Source organism: Oryctolagus cuniculus, chromosome 12 (assembly GCF_964237555.1).
Source record: "Oryctolagus cuniculus chromosome 12, mOryCun1.1, whole genome shotgun sequence".
NCBI classification, from domain to species: domain Eukaryota; kingdom Metazoa; phylum Chordata; class Mammalia; order Lagomorpha; family Leporidae; genus Oryctolagus; species Oryctolagus cuniculus.
Window position 1 is genome coordinate 88641739 of NC_091443.1, and position 20831 is coordinate 88662569.

At 46.0% G+C, this 20831-nt stretch overlaps 2 protein-coding genes and 1 long non-coding RNA gene across 13 annotated transcripts in view; 1 reads left to right on the forward strand and 2 right to left on the reverse strand.

Annotated features, from left to right (window-relative positions):
• The window catches only part of SLC24A1 (solute carrier family 24 member 1), a 40690-nt gene extending 28584 nt beyond the window's left edge, over nt 1-12106 (forward strand). For all 3 annotated transcript variants that reach the window (XM_070054388.1, XM_070054387.1, XM_070054389.1), the window contains 6 exons: nt 880-963; nt 1939-2030; nt 6309-6956; nt 7628-7717; nt 8421-8587; nt 9515-12106. In XM_070054388.1, coding sequence (XP_069910489.1) covers nt 880-963; nt 1939-2030; nt 6309-6956; nt 7628-7717; nt 8421-8587; nt 9515-9764 — 1331 coding nt within the window. In that variant the 3' untranslated portion in view covers nt 9765-12106. The remainder of the gene's footprint in view (nt 1-879; nt 964-1938; nt 2031-6308; nt 6957-7627; nt 7718-8420; nt 8588-9514) is intronic.
• LOC108178245 (uncharacterized) lies at nt 540-2030 on the reverse strand. Its single transcript, XR_001794964.3, has 3 exons — nt 1891-2030; nt 789-886; nt 540-678 (listed from the first exon to the last, which is right to left on the reverse strand). It is a non-coding gene; the product is annotated as an uncharacterized lncRNA (long non-coding RNA).
• Nucleotides 12107-13131: 1025 nt separating the features above from the next.
• DENND4A (DENN domain containing 4A) overlaps nt 13132-20831 on the reverse strand; it is a 131002-nt gene continuing 123302 nt past the window's right edge. For 6 of the 9 annotated variants that reach the window (XM_051821822.2, XM_051821826.2, XM_051821820.2 and 3 more), the window contains 5 exons: nt 19710-19827; nt 19570-19596; nt 18916-19078; nt 18684-18748; nt 13132-15884 (listed from right to left, as the gene is read on the reverse strand). In XM_051821822.2, the coding sequence (XP_051677782.1) occupies nt 15748-15884; nt 18684-18748; nt 18916-19078; nt 19570-19596; nt 19710-19827 (510 nt within the window). In that variant the 3' untranslated portion in view covers nt 13132-15747. Of the gene's footprint in view, nt 15885-18683; nt 18749-18915; nt 19117-19569; nt 19597-19709; nt 19828-20831 lie in introns of all 9 variants that reach the window. The other 3 variants (XM_008268877.4, XM_051821825.2, XR_011380939.1) reach the window with 2 other exon arrangements.

The following is a 20831-nucleotide window of genomic DNA, read 5'->3' on the forward strand; positions in this document are numbered from 1 at the left end:
GGAGTCGCCCAGTGCTCGCGGGGCAGAGCGGCCTGGAAGCCGGCATCGATCCCGTGGCGGCACTTGGTTCTTTCAGTCGAGCTGCTGCCCCCTTCCCCGGGCTGTGCAGCTGTGAGGACGCTATGTCCCCGCATCTCTGTCTCTCCTCTCTCTCCTTCTTTGCAACGACAGACAGAAAGCCCTGGGCATGTGGCCTGGCTGAGAGAGTGGCCCTCCCCATTCTTCTTGCCTGGAGACCCAGGCAGCCCTGTCTGTGCGTGCTCCGCTCTGTGGCTCAGGGCTCAGGGCTCAGGGTCAGCCCCTCCTGGGCTGCAGGTTCCTGGGGTCAGAGAGGATAGGACTGAGGGTTTGCTGGGGAACAGCCTGTGAGGGTAGGCTCACAAACACGGTCACCAGCAGGCCCCTGGAGCAGAGCTGCAGGCAGATTCACGGACAGCTACGTTACACAGGACTTTGCGGATCAGCTCGTTGGAGGGCGGCCAGAATAGCCCACCGCAGACTCCGCTGACCAGTGCTGCTGCTTGTCACGTCCTTCCAAGCTTGGATCAGAATCTTGTCAGTTCGGCACGGAAGCAGCCATCACTCGCGCTCATAAAGGACAGAAATCATATTTGTTGCTCCTGAGTCCAACCATGCCAGTTTGCCAGAGACGGCGAGTGACTTGCTCACGGTCACAGCCTGTTAACGACAGTGCAGGGAGTCTAAGGGTCAAGTCTGGGAATCGGGCACCCTGGCTCCACAGCCCTGGGAGGATCAGAAGCCAGACATGGTGACTCCCACGTGCTCACCCACTTGTGTCGCTCTGGCTGCTCCACTGAGCGTCCTGGCAGGGATGGTATCATGGTCCCAGGTAAGATGTGTTTCCTTTCTCCTCCGCAGCCCGCCTCTCCAAGGAGAAGGAGGAGAGCTTGAATCAGGAGGCCCGGGCCCCACCCCAGGCTAAAGCAGAGAGCAAACCCGAAGGTGAGAGGATGGCCACGCGGTGCGTTTCCTCCTGCCGCCTGCCTCCCCCTCCTGAGCCAGTTGGTTGGAGGGAAGACGGATGCTGCTCCCCAGGCCACCTCCCCCGGGGCCTCCTCCTCCCGAGAGCGCCCCCTGCAGCTCCCTCTGCACTTTGCTCACATAGGGCAGGCGGGGCGCCCACCATGTTTTCGCTGCGTCCCATCCCTAAGGAGACTCTGCTGGACTCTGTTTCCTCTTCCTGTCACTCCTCCCCAGGCCCATGTTGCTGCTGTCACTCCTCCCCCAGGCCCATGTTGCTGCTGTCACTCCTCCCCCAGGCCCATGTTGCTGCTGACTGCTCCGAGGACAGGCCCTGCTCAGCCAGGGTCGGCCGCCAGGGCTGCGACACAGAAGTCTAGTACCTGGGTAGCAGCCGGGACTGGGGGAGTGGGAGGATTGCGGCTGCCACGTGAGCTCTGTAAGGGCACCAGGCTGTCCAGGCCACCTGCGAGGTCCAGCATGCTCCCCAGAGGCTCCGAGAGGCCCAAGGACTTGCCCAGGCCCCAGAGCCAGGAAGTGAGAGCACTGCGCCCAGCAGCTCTCCACTCTCCAAGCCTCCTTGCCTCAGGCCTGTTCCCAGACTTTGTGGCTGCTGCCTTTGAAGCCAGCAGGATCCTCCCCAAAAGCCCCACCCCGAGTGCTGGAAGCCCGGCCCGCTCCCTGCTCCATCGCTCAAGCTGCTCAGGGGAGCCACGGCCACAAGGGCCACGATGCAAACGTCTGTGAATACAGGGAGCAAACACAGCCCCTGCCCACCCGCCCTGTCACCCGCAGTGATCGCGGTAGCAGGCCAATCACCGCGCACGTCACATCTTGCTTTTCCTGCAGACGCAATCCGCCCCCCAGTCCTCTGAGACCCTGAAGCCCAGCAGCCCCGCAGTCACTCACACAGAACCCGGTCCTCTCTTCTGACCTAACACGCGTTTTCCTTTAAAGAGGAGGAGCCAGCCGAGCTCCCTGCGGTCACAGTCACACCAGCCCCGCCTCTGGAGGTCCAGGGACAGGAGGAAGAGGAGCCTGGCAGCCAGGTAGGCACCCAGCCTCTGCACAGGTGGAGGACTTCGAGACTCAGGGAGTGACTCGCTGGCCCCAGCCCCTTCCTCCCCGAGGATCTGAGGCTCAGCCCTCCGCGGTGAGCGCTGCCAGTCCGTTCACTGTGGCACTGTGGTGGGGTGAGCTGTCATGTGCTCTAAGAACACAGGAGTATTGTTGGGTCTGTCGGCGGCTAGGGGCCAGAGAGGCCGGCAGCGCAGCGGGCCGTTGCTGGGTGGAGGCTGCCGCACCTTCCGGGCACGTCATTGCTTGCTGCTGCACGTGTGCAGGCTCCTCCTCCTTGTCTGAGGGGCCTTCAGTCTGGACCCTGCTCTGTCTTCATGGCCTCAAGCCCTCTTTGTCCACCGTGCTCAGGCCGGACGGGATCTCTCATCTCCATGCCCGCCGACCCCGCAGGCCTTGGCTCCCTGGAATGCCTTTCAGAGAGCCTGGACCCCTTCAGGCCAGCATAAACGCCCCTTGACCCGGAAGCTCCACCCCCCACAACTGAATGCCCATGCTGCTTTGCTCTGGGTTCTCACCATGACCTGCCTTGTCTTAGCCTCCTTAGTGGGACGCCTGAGGGCGGGCTCTAAGCCCTAGTCCTCTCTTGCCTGTGGAGGGAAGCGTAATGCCTGCCACATGGCTGCACCCTACGGGCTGTGTGGCAGAGAGTGGACACAGAGCCACTTTTCAGGCCCTGTCCCTGCTTGTTTGTTTGTTTGTTTTTCTCTACCATATTTTTCTTTTTTCTTTAAACTTTTATTTAATAAATATAAATTTTGAAAATACAACTTTCGGATTATAGCGGCTTCCCCCCCATAACCTCCCTCCCACCCACAACCATCCCATCTCCTACTCCCTCTCCTATCCCATTCTTCATCAAGATTCATTTTCAATTATCTTTATATACAGAAGATCAAGTTGGTATATACTAAGTAAAGATTTCAACAGTTTGCATCCACGCAGATACACAAAGTATAGAGTACTATTTGAGTAGTAGTTTTATCGTTAATTCACATAGTACAACACATTAAGGACAGATATCCTACATGGGGAGCAAGTACACAGTAACTCCCGTTGTTGATTTAACAACTGACACTCTTATTTATGACGTCAGTAATCACCCAAGGTTCTTGTCATGAGCTGCCAAGGCTATGGAAGCCTCTTGAGTCCACAAACTCTGACCTTATTTAGACAAGGCCATATTCAAAGTGGAAGTTCTCTCCTCCCTTCAGAGAAAGGTACCTCCTTCTTCGATGGCCCCTTCTTTCCACCAGGATCTCACTCACAGAGATCTTTCATGTAGTTGTTGTTGTTGTTGTTGTTGTTTTTTTTTTTTTTTTTTTTTTTTTTTTTTTGCCACAGTGTCTTGGCTTTCCATGCCTGAAATGCTCTCATGGGCTTTTAACCAGACCTGAATGCCTTAAGGGCTGATTCTGAGGCCAGAGTGCTGTTTAGGGCATTTGCCATTCTATGAATCTGCTGTGTATCCTGCTTCCCATGTTGGATCATTCTCTCCTTTTTAATTCTATCAGTTATTATTAGCAGACACTTGACTTGTTTATGTGATCCTTTTGACACTTAATCATATCATTAGATCAATTATGAACCAAAACTGATCACTTTGACTAGTAAGATGGCATTGGTACCCTGCTTGTTTTTCTTATTCCATGCCCAGCAGAACGGCAGTGTAGCTCAGTCTTAAGTCCGCAACTCTGGGTATCTGTGTGGTGCCGGGAGTACACTCAGGAGGCTCATGGCAGCCAGCTCCATGACAAGGGACTCAGAGGATACAGAGAGCCATCCTGGACCCTGGCACAGGAGGTGAAGCTTTGTCCAGGCCCGAGAAGGCATCTGGGACCCCAGTGGCTCCTCCTTCCCACCCTGGCTTCATTTGTTTTCCTCATTAGCACACAGCCCTAAACCACTTCGGTTCTGCAGTTCACAGGGGCCTCAGCCAGTTACTGCTTCCTGGTCTTCAGGTCAGGGGGCCAGCTTGTGTCTAAGCAGCTGTGGCCCGGGCACAGTGGGGTGCTTTGACTCCATCGTGGAAGTGGGGAGCCACCTGTTCAGCTGCAACTGTTAGGGTGACAGTCCTCAGAGAAGAGACCGCAGGCTGGGCAGACGCTCCCAGACCTGTCCATGTAAACAACTTGGCATCCGATCTGGAGCCTTCTTCCCCTCAGTGAGCAGGGAGGGCAGGATGGGTTTGAACTAGAATCCTCTCTCTGCATTCCCAGCTCAAAGCACAGCTCCACCAGATACTGTTTTTTTTTTTTTTAAAGATTTATTTATTTATTTATTTGAGTTACACACAGAGAGAAGAGGCAGAGAGGCAGAGAGGTAGAGAGAGAGAGATAGAGAGGTTTTCCATCCGCTGGTTTACTCCCCAGCTGGCTGCAATGGCCAGAGCTGCCCCGATCTGAAGCCAGGAGCCAGGAGCTTCTTCCGAGTCTCCCACATGGGTGCAGGGGCCCAAGGACTTGGGCCATCCTCTACTGCTTTCTCAGGCCACAGCGGAGAGCTAGATCAGAAGTGGAGCAGCCGGGTCTTGAACTGGTGCCCATGTGGGATGCTGGCACTGCAGGCGGTGGCTTTGCCAGCTACACCACAGCACCGGCCCCTCCATCAGATACTATTAGATTTCTTCACCAGTGGTTCCCGATCTTAGCTGCATATTTTAGTAATTTGGAGAAACTTAAAAAAAAAAACAAAAAAACAAACTCTAGGCCTAGCTCTCTACCACTTAAATAAAAATATCTGGGGTGGGTCCTTAGGCATCAATAGTTTTCAAAGCCCCTCATTGATTTTTTTTAAAAAGATTTATTTATTTATTTATTTGAAAGGCAGAGTTAGAAATCTTCCGTCTGCTGATTCACTCCCAAATGGCTGCAACAGCCAGACCTGGGCTGATCCAAAGCTTGCAGCCAGGAGCTTTTTCTGGGTCTCCCAGAAGGGATCCAAGGACTTGGGCCATCCTCTACTGCTTTCCCAGACCATAGCAGAGAGCTGGATCGGGAGTGGAGCAGCTGGGTCTTGAACTAGTGCCTATGTGGGATGCCGGTGCTGCAAGCAGCAGCTTTACCCGCTTTGCCACAGTGCACCCCCCCCCCCCATTGATTTTAATATGGATAGACAGTGGAGCTGAGAATTGCCAAACACCCTGCAGGGGTTGCCAGTATCATGACACTTGCCACAGGTGACATATGTACTCCATGAGCACACAGCCCAGTGTCAGTTGCCCAAGGAACTAGACCAGTATGGGTGCCTAATCTGGGGGCCTTTAGTGACTTTAGTGTGTGCATGGGGACAGTCCCAAACACTGGTCTGCACTTGGGAGCTTGTTAAAATACAGATCCCGGGCCTGCAATTCCAGAGATTGGAATTCAATCAGGAAGTCCTTATTTCTAATAATCTACCCAGGCTACCAGGTCTAGGACCCAGAGATGTATTTCAGGCCTGGCATTTGTAAAGCGGGGAAGCTTGTGGCTAAAAGGCTGAGAGCTGGCCTGTGTTCAAATCCCAGCTTCATCACTTCCATACTGTGTGGACCATGGGCACAATATGTAACTTCTCATTATCCTAGTTTCTCCGTCTGTAAGATGGGCATACTTCTTTCTTAATCATTGTTGACTCATGAAACATAGTAAATACTAGCTGTTATTATGGAACCACTTAGCACGGTGCCTGGCACAGAAAAGCCCACAAGCATCACCCTTATTCTACGCATATAAAGGAACGCACACTTTAGGAGTGTGGGTAGACTCAGCAACGTTATGACCAGCAAACGATTAGGATGCCATAGCAGGTGACACGAACGGAAGCAAAGTGTGGAGGGGCAGTCCTGTTCCACTCTGCAAGTCTGTGTTCAGTTTTGGAGGCTTCCTCATGGAACACAGCTAGTAAGGAGGAATTCACTACAACGGGGAGAGGCCTGCGGCGCACAGCGCGGGGCAGTGACGGCAGGATCCTGGAGCCTAGACTCTGGGGAAGAGGGCTCATCCGACGCAGCTTTAAAGACAAAACCTAGACGTCAAGGGGGGAACCGGCAGAAATCTGGAGCTGTCAAAGATGACAGAAGCTGCTTTGGGTGGCGAGGGCTCCATTGGGTGCAAGTGTCCTGGTGGGAATGTCGCTACATAATTGCACGAGTTTTCTCCTCAAACTGAAGTTTTCAGACACTGAGAACAGCGACCGGAAGATGGGAGAAGCGGCGAAGGAGGGCAGGCGGGGCCATTCTTGCACAGTAACGTGTTGGCTTTGCCTTGCAGGATGACGTGGCACAAGCTGAGAACGCAGGCGAAACAGCAGGGGAAGAGGGCGCAGCTCCTGGGGAAGGGGAGACCGGAGAGAAGAGTGGAGGTGAAGCTCAGGCGGACGGCGAAGGCGGGACCCAGGCAGGAGGCAGCGCGTGCGGAGGTGGCACGGAGGCAGGCGGAGGAGAAGGACCCGGAGGTGGAGGTGAAGGTGAAGCTCAGACAGACGACGAAGGTGGCACGGAGGCAGGCGGAGGAGACGGACCCGGAGGTGAAGGTGCAGGAGAAGGTGAAGCCCAGGCAGGAAGCACAGAGCCCAGCGAAGGTGATGGCGAAGAGGAAGTGCAAGCCCGAGATGGTGACGAGGGGGAGACCGGATGCCAGGAAGCCAATGCCGGACACCAGGGCGAAGCCAAAAGTGATGAGAAAGGTACAGACGGTGAAGGAGGTGATGGAGGTGACAGTGAAGAGGAGGAAGAGGAGGAAGAGGAGGAAGAAGAGGAAGAGGAGGAGGAAGAGGAGGAGGAGGAGGAAGAGGAGGATGGAAATGAGGAACCTCTGTCCCTGGACTGGCCTGAGACCAGGCAGAAGCAGGCCATTTACCTCTTCCTCTTGCCCATCGTGTTCCCGCTGTGGCTGACGGTGCCGGACGTCCGGAGGCAGGCGAGTGTGTCCAGCTGCACCTCGGGCTGTGTGGTGTCTAGACACCCAGCAAGGCGGAGGGGGAGGGAAGGCAGCAGCTAGGCAGGGTCCCCCCACTGGGATCTGGCATGAGTCCGCACACCTGGAGGGCCCCTGAGCCCAGCGGAGCCCACACTGATGGCTGGGCGCCGGCTCCGACTTCCCTGTGCCTTGCAGAAGTACACTGCAAGCAGGGTGGACTCCTCTCCCTTCACTCCCATCCGCACTTCCTGTCACCGGGAGTGACACCACGGCACCTCCTCCGTATTCCACAGGGTGTTCTGAAAACCAGGGTGCTAACTGCTGCTCCCCACCATTCCTGTTCACAGGGAATGGTCTGATGTACTCTATCCAGGGTGGTCCATGTTCTGTCTCTGGGTCCACAGAGAGGCAGGGCAGTTTGCAAATGCCAAACCCAGTGTCTAGATGGGGCTGGCTCTGGGGCAAGCAAATAGCTCTCCTGTTTGGTGACGCCAAGCACCCCTTAGCAGCCCTCCCACTTTCCAACCCTTCTCTTCCCACCCATCTCCACAGCCTTGGCTCGGAAGTCTCAGACCTCCCCATCACTTCCACCTGGACTTGTCACGGACTCTGGGGCTCCCTCAGAAGGGCCAGAGGCCTTCAGCTTCTGCCACTTATTTCTCTTCCAACAGGAGTCTAGGAAGTTCTTTGTCATCACCTTCCTGGGATCCATCATATGGATAGCCATGTTCTCATACCTCATGGTGTGGTGGGCTCACCAGGTGAGTGCCCGCAGCAGCAGAATCCCGTGGACACGGTTTCCCTTGAGGAGGAGTTCCCGGCACCCAGGGAGCACCCAGGACCAAGGGGACATGTGCAGTTTCTGTGTAGTTGGTACAGACTTAGGAGACTTTCAGTCCCAGAGAATGCAGTGGCTTTTCCACCTTACAGAGCAGTCACGCTGCCTCGTGTGACCCAGAAAGCCCTTCACATCTGGATTCCAGCTGCCCCTCGGCCTCACACCCTGCTTTCTCTGCTAAGTCCTCCAACCTTTCCCTAGCCTTGAGAGCCTGCACTCGCCTCTGCCCGCTCCCTGGCATCCATGGCCCTTGTGCTCTGCCTGAAGTGGGCGGAGCTGGGACTGGGGGCGACAAGCTCCTCTCTCAGCAGGCCGCGGGCAGGGCTGGTGCTGTGCTTAGGCCCCGAGACCTGGCAGCGTCCGTGTTTGACAATGCAAATGTTGACACGAGCACGAGAGCTGTTCTTTAGAGGAAGGCAGAGGTGTCAGAGTTGCAATGACAGCGACAGCCCATCTGCTAGCATGGAAGCATTTAGAGCCTCTCCTTGTGGCCGACCCACTGCCTCATTAGCCAGGACTGAGCTCCCTGGAAGGTGTTTAGTTCGCACAAGGTGGTTGTGGTTGGGGCTGTGAAAATGTCTCGGGGTTTCACCTGCTGCTGTCATGGCTTCTCCTGCTTTTACTAGGTTGGTGAAACAATAGGGATCTCTGAGGAGATCATGGGCTTGACAATCCTGGCCGCAGGCACGTCCATTCCCGACCTCATCACCAGCGTGATCGTCGCTCGGAAAGGCCTGGGAGACATGGCTGTGTCAAGCTCTGTGGGCAGTAACATATTTGATATCACCGTGGGGTGAGTGGCATATTACTTTCCAAGGCATGTTAAGTGTGACTGGAAAAACATACCGCGTTGGCTCTGTTCACTGGTTTTTCTCGTTATACACCGAACAAAAGGGTTTTCCTATTGTTAGCTTCTGCAAGGCAACGAAGTGGCCTCCCGTCACAGCCCCATGGGATAACAGAAGTGAAGTGCAGCCTGAAACCTCACAAGAACTTACAGATGAATTGAAAAGTCAAGTTCCTTCCATTCCGTTACCAAATACAACCACAGAGCTTCAGCGTGATGGAGGCTGGGCTGAAGGAGCCAGGCTTGATTTCACTTCTTGATACTCCTGCTCCTTTGTGTTTGCCCTGCTAGTGCAGAGGCTTAGAAAAGAAAATTCTCGTCCAGGCCAACGCACACCTTCCGGGCCCCACCTCCCCCCAGCCTTCCAGGTGTGCGTGTCAGGGCAGAGCACCTGGCTGTTCTTACTTCCCCAGTCATGCCCTGGATTTGTTTGCCTTAATTTGAATTTGTGTGTGTGTGTGTGTGTACAGGGCAGGGGAAAGGCTTGGAGGGCCCTGGTCACTGAGGAATTTAAGGAAACCTTATCCCGGGGTAGCCTTATGAAAACAGACATTAAAGTCATGGATCCACTGACCTGGGTTAGTCATATGGAAATCATTAAACATGCAAGAAAAGCAAAGCTCAAACCCAGAACAATTCAGGTGACTCTCGGCTCTCCAGGTGCCAGCTGTGTCTCTGGGCAAGTAATTCGAGTTCCATGAACCTTGGTTTCCTCATCCCTGAAATGGGGAAAATTTCTGTTCTACTTCACTGCTTTTTCCCCCACCTCGCTGGTAGAGAAATACATGTTTTTGCAAATGATAAATTACTAACTATGTATATGGGATAGTTACAAACATGAGGAATATTCACAGTGTTTTTTCAATCTTGCAGCTTGCCTGTTCCTTGGCTGCTTTTCTCTCTCATCAACGGATTGCAGCCTGTTCCCGTCAGCAGCAATGGCTTATTCTGTGCGATTGTTTTGCTTTTTCTCATGCTGCTGTTTGTGATCTCCTCCATCGCATCGTGCAAGTGGAGAATGAACAAGATCCTGGGCTTCACGATGTTCCTCCTTTACTTCGTGTTCCTGATCATCAGCGTGATGTTAGAGGACCGGATCATATCCTGTCCTGTGTCCGTCTGAGGAGTCACATTTGCCGACACTGGTGGTGGATCAGAGCCCGTGCCAGAAGTTAGCATGTCTCACTGATGAAAGAGTGAACACGATGCAGGACAGTGACCCGAGTGGCCCAGACCTCCGACGTGAATGTGATCTGGGACGAAGCTTTATCCTCGGAAACACTCGCAACTCTGCAGGGGCTGCGTTCCTACCCCTGCTCGTGCACACAGCTATCACGGGAAGGCTGAAGGATCCCTGGAGGCAGAGGGTTTTCTAATTTGAGCTCTAACTGGGGTGTGGGTTGGGACAGGCACAGCAGCGGAAGACAAGCTCCATGCTCTCAGCCCCTGATCGTTCCTGAAAAGCTGCTGGCCCAAAGATGCACACGAGGTCTGAAACTCACCCTCGTGGTGCCCAGCACACATCTCGCTTAGGTATCCTCTCTTCTCCTGTTCAAATGTGAGGTTCTCTCAGCTTTCTGATCACTACAGGTTCAGTTTTGGAGTTTAAGGGGCTAAGGCTAAAGGAAAAAAGGAAGCATAACAAGAATAATTATCACTCCACATCACAGTCCAGAGAAACAGCCGGCAGTATTTTCTAGCTTAAAAAGACTACATTAGCTCTTGTTGCATTTCTGAGAAATGAACATGTGTAATTTGCCCTTGAGTTGGAATGCGTGGAGATTAGGGAAGGAAAAGTCCAGAATCAGTAGAGTGAAACTGGCTTAGAAATTAAGACACCCAGTGAGGCAGTGCTATTTTTGCATGTCAACCTGTATAGGATTATAAAGCCGGAAGACTGCTTGTGTGGTTTCTAAGTGGATTTTAAGGTGATAACAAGGAGAAAAATCCAAAAATCCTTAACACAGCGACAACATGGTAAGAAGAGTATTACCACTTCCCAGACAGCTAGGGTAAAGGACACCAGTATTTTCAACAATTCTACGGCTCAATGTTTTATGTGGCATTTGATGTGCTTGTATCTTAAATACCTCTGCTCGCTGCTCTTACCAGCATCAAGTTAGGAGACACACTAGCAATGGAGCAGTTTTGTTATTGTTTCTAGAGAAAAAGGAACTTAGGTGACTGCAGGTGCTGGTGGTAACCGGGGCTTTAATCACCACACCAACGCAAGAATGAGTCACTGAAGACAAGATGGCAGCACAGATGCGGGGAAAAATCAGTAATTTTGGTGTTGAAGGGCTATATCTTTTAAGATGATCTGGTTAATTTAATTGCCTCATTACTCCAGGATTCTCAGTCTTGGAAATAATTTTTATTAAATTTCAACAAATTATGAGTCCCAGTAGTATTTTACTTAGCAAACATGGACGGGCTCATATCTATCTTACCTTTAGGTTACTTGAGTAAGAATGCTCAAAAGAAGAATGAAGAACATGAAATCATGTTACGACTCCACATTCTAAAATTAATAGCCTCTTTCCTGATGTTGCACTGCTGCATCTCTGTAAACCATGGCTTAAGAACGGAGGAGGAAACAATGCCTGTGGAAGGGAGACCCTAACCTCAAACCTCTGGGCATCAACCTGGTGTCTGTGGCCAACTCCAGCTAGCCTCGGAGACGGCAGCTCCTCCCCAACAGCCTGAGATCTGCCTCTCCATTAGACTGGAGGAGGAGTGATGGCAATGAAGTGTTCTGTAATGACAAGGTGCTCAAATGTCCATTTAATGATTCAAACCAACTCTTATGATCTAACCTCCTTTTCCCATTCAGTTTGCTGAAATTTTGGTATTTCCCTTTGTCTCAAAAGAAAATTCCGGTCACTTCATACCTATGACAGGAAAGGTAAAGTACAAAAAACGGAAGCTGGGTCTTGATGGACGGTGAGAAATTCATTGGGGGAGAGAAGGAGATTTAAGGAGATAGAAAACTTATATAACCTCCAAAGTCAATTTGTTATGCTTGAAAACTGAAATTTTTGTTATATATTTATAAACCTGTAACTATTAAAGTCATGCTTTTTTAGAGGTAAAGTACCATATAAAAATGTCAAGTTAATATTCAGATGGTCCTCTCATTTGATAGGCAAAATGATCCGTATAGTTACCTGGGCCAAATTTCAGGTCATTCATTCATCTGAGAAAGGCCCAGTGTGGGATGTGAATTAGAAGATGGGAGGCCGCATGGTCTCCTTCATCCTCCGTGAGGGTGCATTTCCTTGATGGTAACAGGTTTGGGCCAGACTTTTAAAATGTGAAATTCTTGCTAATTTTAATAAGTTAAGATTGTATATATTATGAGAAAAAAGGGATCTATTTCAAATTTTGGAAAATTGCTTAAAGGGTATAATGCACTTCGAATGTTATATTGTACTATTATCAATAGATCTGAAAATGGTTTTATTACATTAGAGGCTTGGTCTTTTAATAGCACTGCCTATATCAATATTATCATTTATTTAAATATTGAGTATGAAAGAAGGCAGGAATTGGAATAAATGCTTTAGGGCACAGTCTGGTAGATAAATGGGAAGAATCACCCTGCAGGTGCAGCTGGTGATGTGTTCTGGGATGGCTCACTATGAAAGATGATGGCTTATGAATGGGCTTGCCCATTCCTGGGGGGTCACTAGACCCTGCCAGCGTACCCTGGCCCAAGCCGGCCTATGAAACCAAAGGCACGTTTCTCATCTTCAGCACCTTCACTGTGAGATAAACAAGCAAAACTAGAGAATTTCACTTACAGAAAAGTCCATCAGTTGCTCCAATCATTTTTATAATAGTATTACACTTGAGTAAAAAAATTTAAATACAGAAAGAGGGAGCCACCCAAATAAACAGCAGTTATGGACAGGCAGCAGTAACTTTATCAAAAGAGTCTGTTACTGTCTCAGGGCACAAGCATATGCAAACAGACTTTGGAATAACAGATAGAAATTCCTATGTTCATCTGTGCACTAAAATAATAAATTCAGCAAAATTGCTTACTTTGAGGCCAGAGCAAGAAGGCAATACGGACAGGTAAGACATCAATACTGAGGATATTAAGGTAAGCTGGTACGCAGCTGCTATGGTGTTCAAGTCAGAAATAAAACTGAGTCTTCTATCCAAACAGGAAGGGGAAGAGCAAGCTAACCACAGCACAGAGACCAAGGGCCCTTTCAAAGAGGCAGCCTGCTCTCTCCCGTCCTGCTCTGAGACAAAGTGCCCACCAGGAGCTTTCCAGTTCTAGTGGAAGAACGAAAACAAAGCCAGGCTGTTGCACATTACTCTCCCCAAAAAACAAAGCCACCATCGCCACCACCACACCATCAAAAAACCAGGGAGATTTTCTTACCACACACTTACAAAGTATTTGAAAACACAATACAACGTCTATGTATAACTGGCTAACACTTGCTAATTGCACTGAAGCATCATAATTATCAGCATAAATTAAAAAATAAGTTATTTATTGCCTAAAATGTTGAACCAAACATTTTCTGGGGCCATTTATATACAAAAATAGGGAGACATATTAGAAAACCTAATAATAACCTGGTGGTTATAGGATTTTAAAGCAAAAACAATTAAAAGAAAAAAAATGACAAAATCAGAAGATGCACAGCTACATAATTCCCTGTCTGACGGTAGGAGGAAAAAGTTGAATATCTAAAACACTATATAAAATACAAACATGTGACATTCAAAACACAACAGGAGGAGGCAGTAAACAGATTACACCAGCAAATAGCATGGTTTACTTTCAACAGTTGAAGCACAGAACAACTAAGAATAAGAAAATAAGAGATAACATAACAAAAGAGTGTTTCTCTCCAATATGAGTGGCCATGATTCTCCAAAGTGTATGTCCGACGGAGAAAACTGAAGAAAAGTTTGTACAGAGTCATTGAAGAGGGATGATCTGTATTATAATTTTCTCTCGAGGAGGGTTTATCAATTTCTATTCATGTTTTAGTATTTCAAGACTGACTTTGTGCAGTAGTATTCCTGGGGATTAAAAATAGGGAAATGTGATGCTATCCAAAGAAAACTCAGGATGGGGGAGGAAATAAAAGTTACAATCACTTTTCCAAATGAAACTGAACCAAAAAGAATGAGCTCTGCATCACTCTTTGTCAGGCATTTCAAATAAATAAACTACGACACCTACATAGTATTTGTGTTACAGAAAAAGTAAATAATAGTGCAAGCTGTGTTTATATGAGAATAAAAACAAACAACAACCAAAACTAGAAGAGAATCCCAGAATCCTATTTGGAGGGCTTTTTATGGTCAATGCCAAAAACTCCCCTAGCAGTGTTTCTCTCAGTGGACAACTTTCAAATGATTTAGAGAACAAAAGACAAAATTGGAATGTTAGGCTGGGTCCGACTGGGAGAGGGCAGGGCTGGCGCGGTGTTAGAGGAGAGGCAGATCCCTGTGCGGAGCACCACGGTTTTCAAGTAAGCAAGTTCAGCTCCCAACCGAACTGAAGTTTTACGTTTTTAAACTCCATTATCTCCCGGAGTAGAAAGCTGGGAAATGTTTCAGCTTGGTGCTGTTCACTAATAGTGTGAACTCAAAAGTGTTTTTTCTGCAGGTGAATTGATTCTATGTCTCAGAACTCCAACATAGCTCCAGTCTAAAAGTTGTGGACTCAATTTGCTTCATACATTGAACTTGAGAACATCCATTTTTTTTTCTGTCTTTAAAATGGCTAAAGATTACCTCTATTAATGATGATGTGTGCAAATGTACATACAAAAACACACTGAAAATCTTTTTTTATCAGAAATTACCCAGAGAAAGTCATTAGAAATAATGCAACTAAAATTTTTAAAAAAGTATTTAATACTCATGATGTTTAAACAACTTATTGTCTGATTTCTGGAAATTTCTGCATTCAGGTTCTACAAACTTCAGATTCTGAGGTTTGTTAAAAAATAATTAAGTTCCTCAATATGGGAAATTCTATCAGGATGTATACTTTTAGAGGGTTATTACTGTCTGTTTTTGAAAAAAAATATTTTTAATATTTATATATAGTATTAACAGAATACTTCCATAAATCATATTTCAGATAAATATTTTATAGTACAATTTGTGTCATACCCAGTATTTTAGACATTAAAACAAGAGTAAAATTTGGAATAGAGTCAACTGTCTTATTTCCCAGTGTAGCAGTGTAGGTTTTTATGTAGAATATTAAAATTTAAATCACTACTTGGATTTGGGAGCTGTTCTTCTCCCTGTGGATGGTATGTATTTATTATCAGTAGAGAAAATTTTGCAGCCTGGCTCTCCTTTCACAGGCTCAGTGAGTCAGGCAGGCGGCGCATACTAAGCCTGCCATGACTCAGCGCAGTCGGGCTTAGGGTACTAACAAGCAATCCTAGAACAACACCGACACTAGCACTGACGTTTTAAAATTCATTCTCCCAAGTAATAAAAAATATATAGATAGATATATATACATATAGAGAGATCTGCAGCTGTACTAATTAATTACTTCAAATAGCAGCAGACAAGGAAAATAAATGCTTGTTTTGTAAGTTTAAGTTCATTTTAAGTTTGCTATATTAAATTTAAAAATTAAAAAAATATCAACTTACTATAAACAATTTAAAATATGTATAATACAACTTCATGGTCAAAATATCTGAATAGGCTATGAAAAACAGGAGATACTTTGATCTCACATTTCTGCTGAGGTTCCATACCTGACTTTCCCATCTCTTTCAAGAGAAACCATAACAGAGTTGTCTATTTTATGGCAACTAATTTCCTTTAGGGGTTTCCTCATCACAAAAATACTTAATTATTTATTATAGGAGAGTTAAAGGGGGGAAAAAAAAAAGAACTGGGGAACCAAGTGGCTCTCTCCTTAGTGGTCACAGTCTCTCCTCAAAACATCTGTACAGAAACCACCTGAGCCTTCTGAACCATTTACAAAAGCGTTCTCAAAGATTGAAGAAAAAAGTTTAGAGTTCAAAAGCGTTCCTTTATACACCAACTGTACATATATATTGAGTGTTCTCACACACACACACACACACACACACGTCTTAAAGATAAGGCTCTCCAAAGGTTTTCCGACACTCCATCACCCCTGTGCTTGGTGGTCTGTCACAGTTGTGTGTGCTCCTGACTTGACTAGGTGTCAGACGGTCATATGCCATCTTGTACTCCTTATCAAATGCATCTGTAAAAATAAAGGCACAACAACATTTATGTCTGATGTAGACAATAATCAAGCTTCTGTGATATTACAGGACCACAAAATTACAGACCAAGAAGTAATCTCTAGGATATTTCTGCCATCCAAAGGACAACAAATTACAAAGCTAGGCACCTGTGCATTTTAGAGCTGGATGGCACAGACCAGTGAAACCTAAAAGAGTTTCATGATGCTAAATTTTACTTATTTTTAAATATTTGAGAGAGTGAGCAAGTATCCACCTGCTGGTTCACTCTTCAGATGCCTGTAATGGCTAGGGCTGGGCTACGGCTGAGCTAGGGCTAGGCTGAAGCTGGGAGCTGAAAACCTAGTTCAGGTTTCCCATGTGAGTGGTGGCAGGGACCCACATAGATCTATCACCACTGCTTCCCAGGGTCTGCAGTAACAGGAAGCTGGAGTCATAAGCCAGAGCCAGGTGTCAACCCCAGGCATTCCAATGTGGAATGCTGGTGACTTAACTGCTAGGTTAAATGCCCACTCCACCTATTTTTTTTTTTTTTTTAGGGAAGGGGGAACAGCATTTTCCATGAAGATTACTCATGTGTCTTATGCTCCCACCCAACTCCTCCATTACTCCCCTCTTTTGTGCTAGCTAGATATTTTCTAGGGTGCCCTTTTAATTCCCTTATTTCCTTCACTATTTTTTTATTCTTATCTATTCCTGCAAAATATTTTTTCAGAATAACTATGCAGGCAACATTTCTCAATTTTCTTATTTTTAGTAGTCTCCAATGTTTTACAACCATTACAGTAAAAAACAAATATTAAAAGATTCTGCTTAAAATCCCCTAGTTGGAATTTGAACCCACTCATTTTTCCCTCTTTCTAGTTGGAAGGGGAGCTCACCATTTTCATACAGTATTTATTTACAGGTTCAATACAGCTGTACTTTAGTGTTCTCCATCAAATATTCCTTAACTCTAAATAATTTCTACATTTCTACTGGGCTTCTCAAAATTTTCCCAGTTTTATTTCAACTAGGTGGTGAGCAATTTAATGTGACTTCCAAGTAGTGTCCTCTGATTATATTTTTCTGGATCATGCTTCTTTTTTAAAACAAAGACAACTATGTGGCTTGGGTTTATATCTAAATCCTTTAAGGCCATTTCAGTGTAAGCCAATTTCCCACTGCTGTCTTCTATATGAGCAGACTTATTTTTTTTCTAACTAAATTAATGTCCTTGTCTTTATCCTTTAAGTGCTTATTTAATTTAAAATATCACACCCATTTCACTCATACACACCTTTGCTCACAAATGCTACAATCTTTCTCTTGGCATGAAGGCTGAAAATTCCCAGAAGTCACCTCTGGTCAGATGGTACTGAGAGACCCAGTCAGGGATGGTGCCCGCCCTCTGCTTCACTAATCACGCTGTCACTCACCCCGAGTGACTGCTGGGAGGCAGCACACGGGGTGGGGGGTGGGGGGTCCTGGCTCTCTATTCATGCTTCATCGAGTAACTTATAAAAGTGCATATATGCTTATCAGACATTATCATTATGACTCTGATGCCACTAATAAACAGCTGTGTTGCTTTAAAAGTCAATGCAACTGCTGATGTTAAAGAATTTTAGGTCTTTCTTAAGACCTGCATACAATCACCTAAGAGAAGCAGAATCCATCACATATATGTTAATTGGTGAATAGGCTTAATTAAGCTGGCACCCACAGTAGATACCACACAAGAAACCTCTTAATCATATACAAATTATCCAAAGAGAAGGCCAAAACTCTGCCAAAGTCTCTCAAGGTCTGACAGCAATCTAAATTCAGTTGAACGCTAATTTTCTTACTTTGGCCTACCAGTGGACTAGTTCTTCTTTTTCTTAGGACCTAGAAATGGGAATCAACAAGAGGCTTGAAATGGAAGCTTAAGAGAGGCTGATACAATAATAACTGAGAGAAGGTGGTGACCAACCAAAGTCTGGGAACTTCTAGCATGTATATTTGGCTACCTGATTTTTTTTTTTTTTAAGTTTTAGTTAGTTATTTGAAAGGGTGACAGGGAGATCTTCCATCTGCTGGCTCACTCCCCAGTTGCATGCAACAGCTGGGGCTAGACCAGGCCAAGGCCAGGAGCCTGGAACTCCATCCATGTTTCCCACGTCACTGGCACTTCAGCCATTGACTATTGTCTCCCAGGGTGTGCATTAGCAGGAAACTGGATTGGAAGTGCAGCAGGGACTCAAACCCAGGCACTCTGATATGGGATGCAGTGTCCCCAGTTGCATTTTAAGCTTTGCATCAAATGACCAGCCCTCTTTCATTCTTTGTGAACAAGCTTAATGTCATTAGTGACATAATACAATAGTTAAAAGCATGGGATTGGAAATTAAAACTGTTTGGTTCCAATATGGATCTATTATTACTATGAAACTTGCAATTAAGATATTGAACTTTCAGACCTTCAGTATCCTCAATAACATAAAAGTAACAATGGTTTCAGTGTCATAGGTAGGACTTTTAAAAGAATTATGTGAGATGATACATGGAAAGCATGGGCTACAGTTTGAGCCACCTAGCAAGCAGTCAACTTTTATTATTTATCACTGTTATTACCACTAATTTTATTACTACAATTATTACCATCATTATTATTACTACCAGGACCATAAGGCAAAAACAGAAAACAAAACAAAAAAAAAACACAAAGAAATAATTCTTCTAACAAGTTAATATAATAACAAATACTATGAATATAAAAACTTTGAAAATATACTATGACATATAAATATTAAATGTTATATATTATGCTGAATTACCTATGTCAATGTTTTCTCTTCCCAGTGCCACAAGTGAGAGAAATAGTATTTCTCTGTATAAACTCCTGGGATGGGGCAAGACATGGAGAAAATATTAATACCCATGTAGTCTATATGCTCTCTATAAATGCTTTTAAGCTAACAGAAGCATGAGATATAATAACAAACTACTAAGCAAACAGTATGAATCTTCCTTAGAGGAACAATGTATTTGTTTAAGAGAGTGACTTACCTCTGTCTTTTAAAGTGTGGACACTTACTCAGTGTCTCTAAAATCTGACTCATTGGGCCATAGACGTCATTCATTTTAATGCTTTTAACTATACTTTTCAATAGCTCTTGGTTAAATGAGCTATCACTCTTTTGTAATAAATGGACCATGGGATACTTTTGGGCTGTGAAAAGAAGAAAAGAGCAGATGAAGGAAAATGATCTGTGGAGAAAGGAGAAGAAAATTAAGGAGCAATAACAGCTAATACAAATGCTACAAAGCACTTAAAATAAGGGCAACATATAAAGGAACAGAAATCTAAGAATGAAGACAGCCAAAAAGGAAAAAAATTCAACAAATAATAACCAAAATAGCTCTAAAGCTTTCTGCAGTTCAAATAGACAATAACTAAAAATACTGTTTCCTTTAATAAAACCCCTTAAGGAGATTACACAGCAGCAGTCTGAGATGCAGTCAAACAAAAAAAAAATAAGTAAAACAAAGAAACTGGGACAAGCAATGTGCTGAAAGCTGAACTGTACAAAACACAATCGACCCCTCTAACACATACACAGCGCCCCCTAAAAACCAAATCAAAAGAAAACCAAAACCCAAAACCACCTAGACCTCCACAGAAGGTAACACTAAAAAAACAAAGTCAAACTTAACACTCACTCTCAAACAAAAGAGTACGATTTTGACCTGTAAGACAAAAAGTAGTACAGTAGAAGTCAGTTATACATTAGTTTAGCTATTTAAAGCAGGCATAGAGTGCTCTCACAGGGAAGACGTCACCATTCCCTGACGGTACTTACTGTGAGCATTCCAGAGGATGTACAAGGGCTGTCCTGGATCCTGATGTAACTTCATATTGTCCCACAACATCTGTATCAAAACATGTTTACTATCTTCAGACATACAGTGGCGGGGAATCTGTGTTACGGAATAAACAAGCATCCATTAATGATTCTTACATGATCACTTTTTGTAAATAGCTTACATAATCTTTACACATTTTTAAGGATACTTGTGCATGAGAGAGAAAGGACAGAGAGACCTACGTACATGCATTTGATATCTACTACAGGAAAATACTCAGAATGAGAAGTTAATGATTTAAGGAGGTAATTGCGGTGAGGGAGAAAGAGTTCCGTGAAGGGCCAATCTGGTCCTCCTGCTCATGTTTGATGAGTCCAGGGGTCCCACTCTCTATCAGTCCAGTAGCCTAGCCCAAGTAAGTGTGAGGTAACCTCTAGTCACTCATTTATACTGCGCCTGTACAGTCACAGACTGTACAGAAGAAGAAGCGAGCGAGAAGACAAAATTCCTGAACTCAGACTGCAGTTTAGTGGTGGAGCTAGCTTCTGAAAACATAGACTTTTATAGAACACAGCAAAAATACAATGAACATGCACCAACCTAACTGACTAAATGTTAAGCAAACATTCAGAGTAAAGAAATAAAGAAAATGGTATCCTATGGTTGAAATATGAATTACAGAAATCCTCCTAAAAACTGTTAGGCTTGTATAGCATGAGTGGGGTTAACTCACAAACTCTTAAGAGTCATTTCCAATTTATTTTTGGAACATTTTTTTTTTTTTACTTCTGATTTTTACTTTTTAAAAATATATATATATTTATTTATTTATTTGAAAGTCAGAGTTACACAGAGAGAGGAGAGGACTGGTTCACTCCCCAATTGGCCCCAATGGCTGGAGCTGTGCTGATCTAAAGCCAGGAGCCAGGAGCCTCTTCTGGGTCTCCCACGTGGGTGCAGGGGCCCAAGGACTTGGGTCATCCTCTACTGCTTTCCCAGGCCATAGCAGAGAGCTGGATTACAAGTGGAGCAGCTGGCACTCGAACCGGTGCCCATATAGGATGCCGGCACTGCAGGTGGTGGCTTTACCCACTATGCCATAGCACCGGCCCCTATTT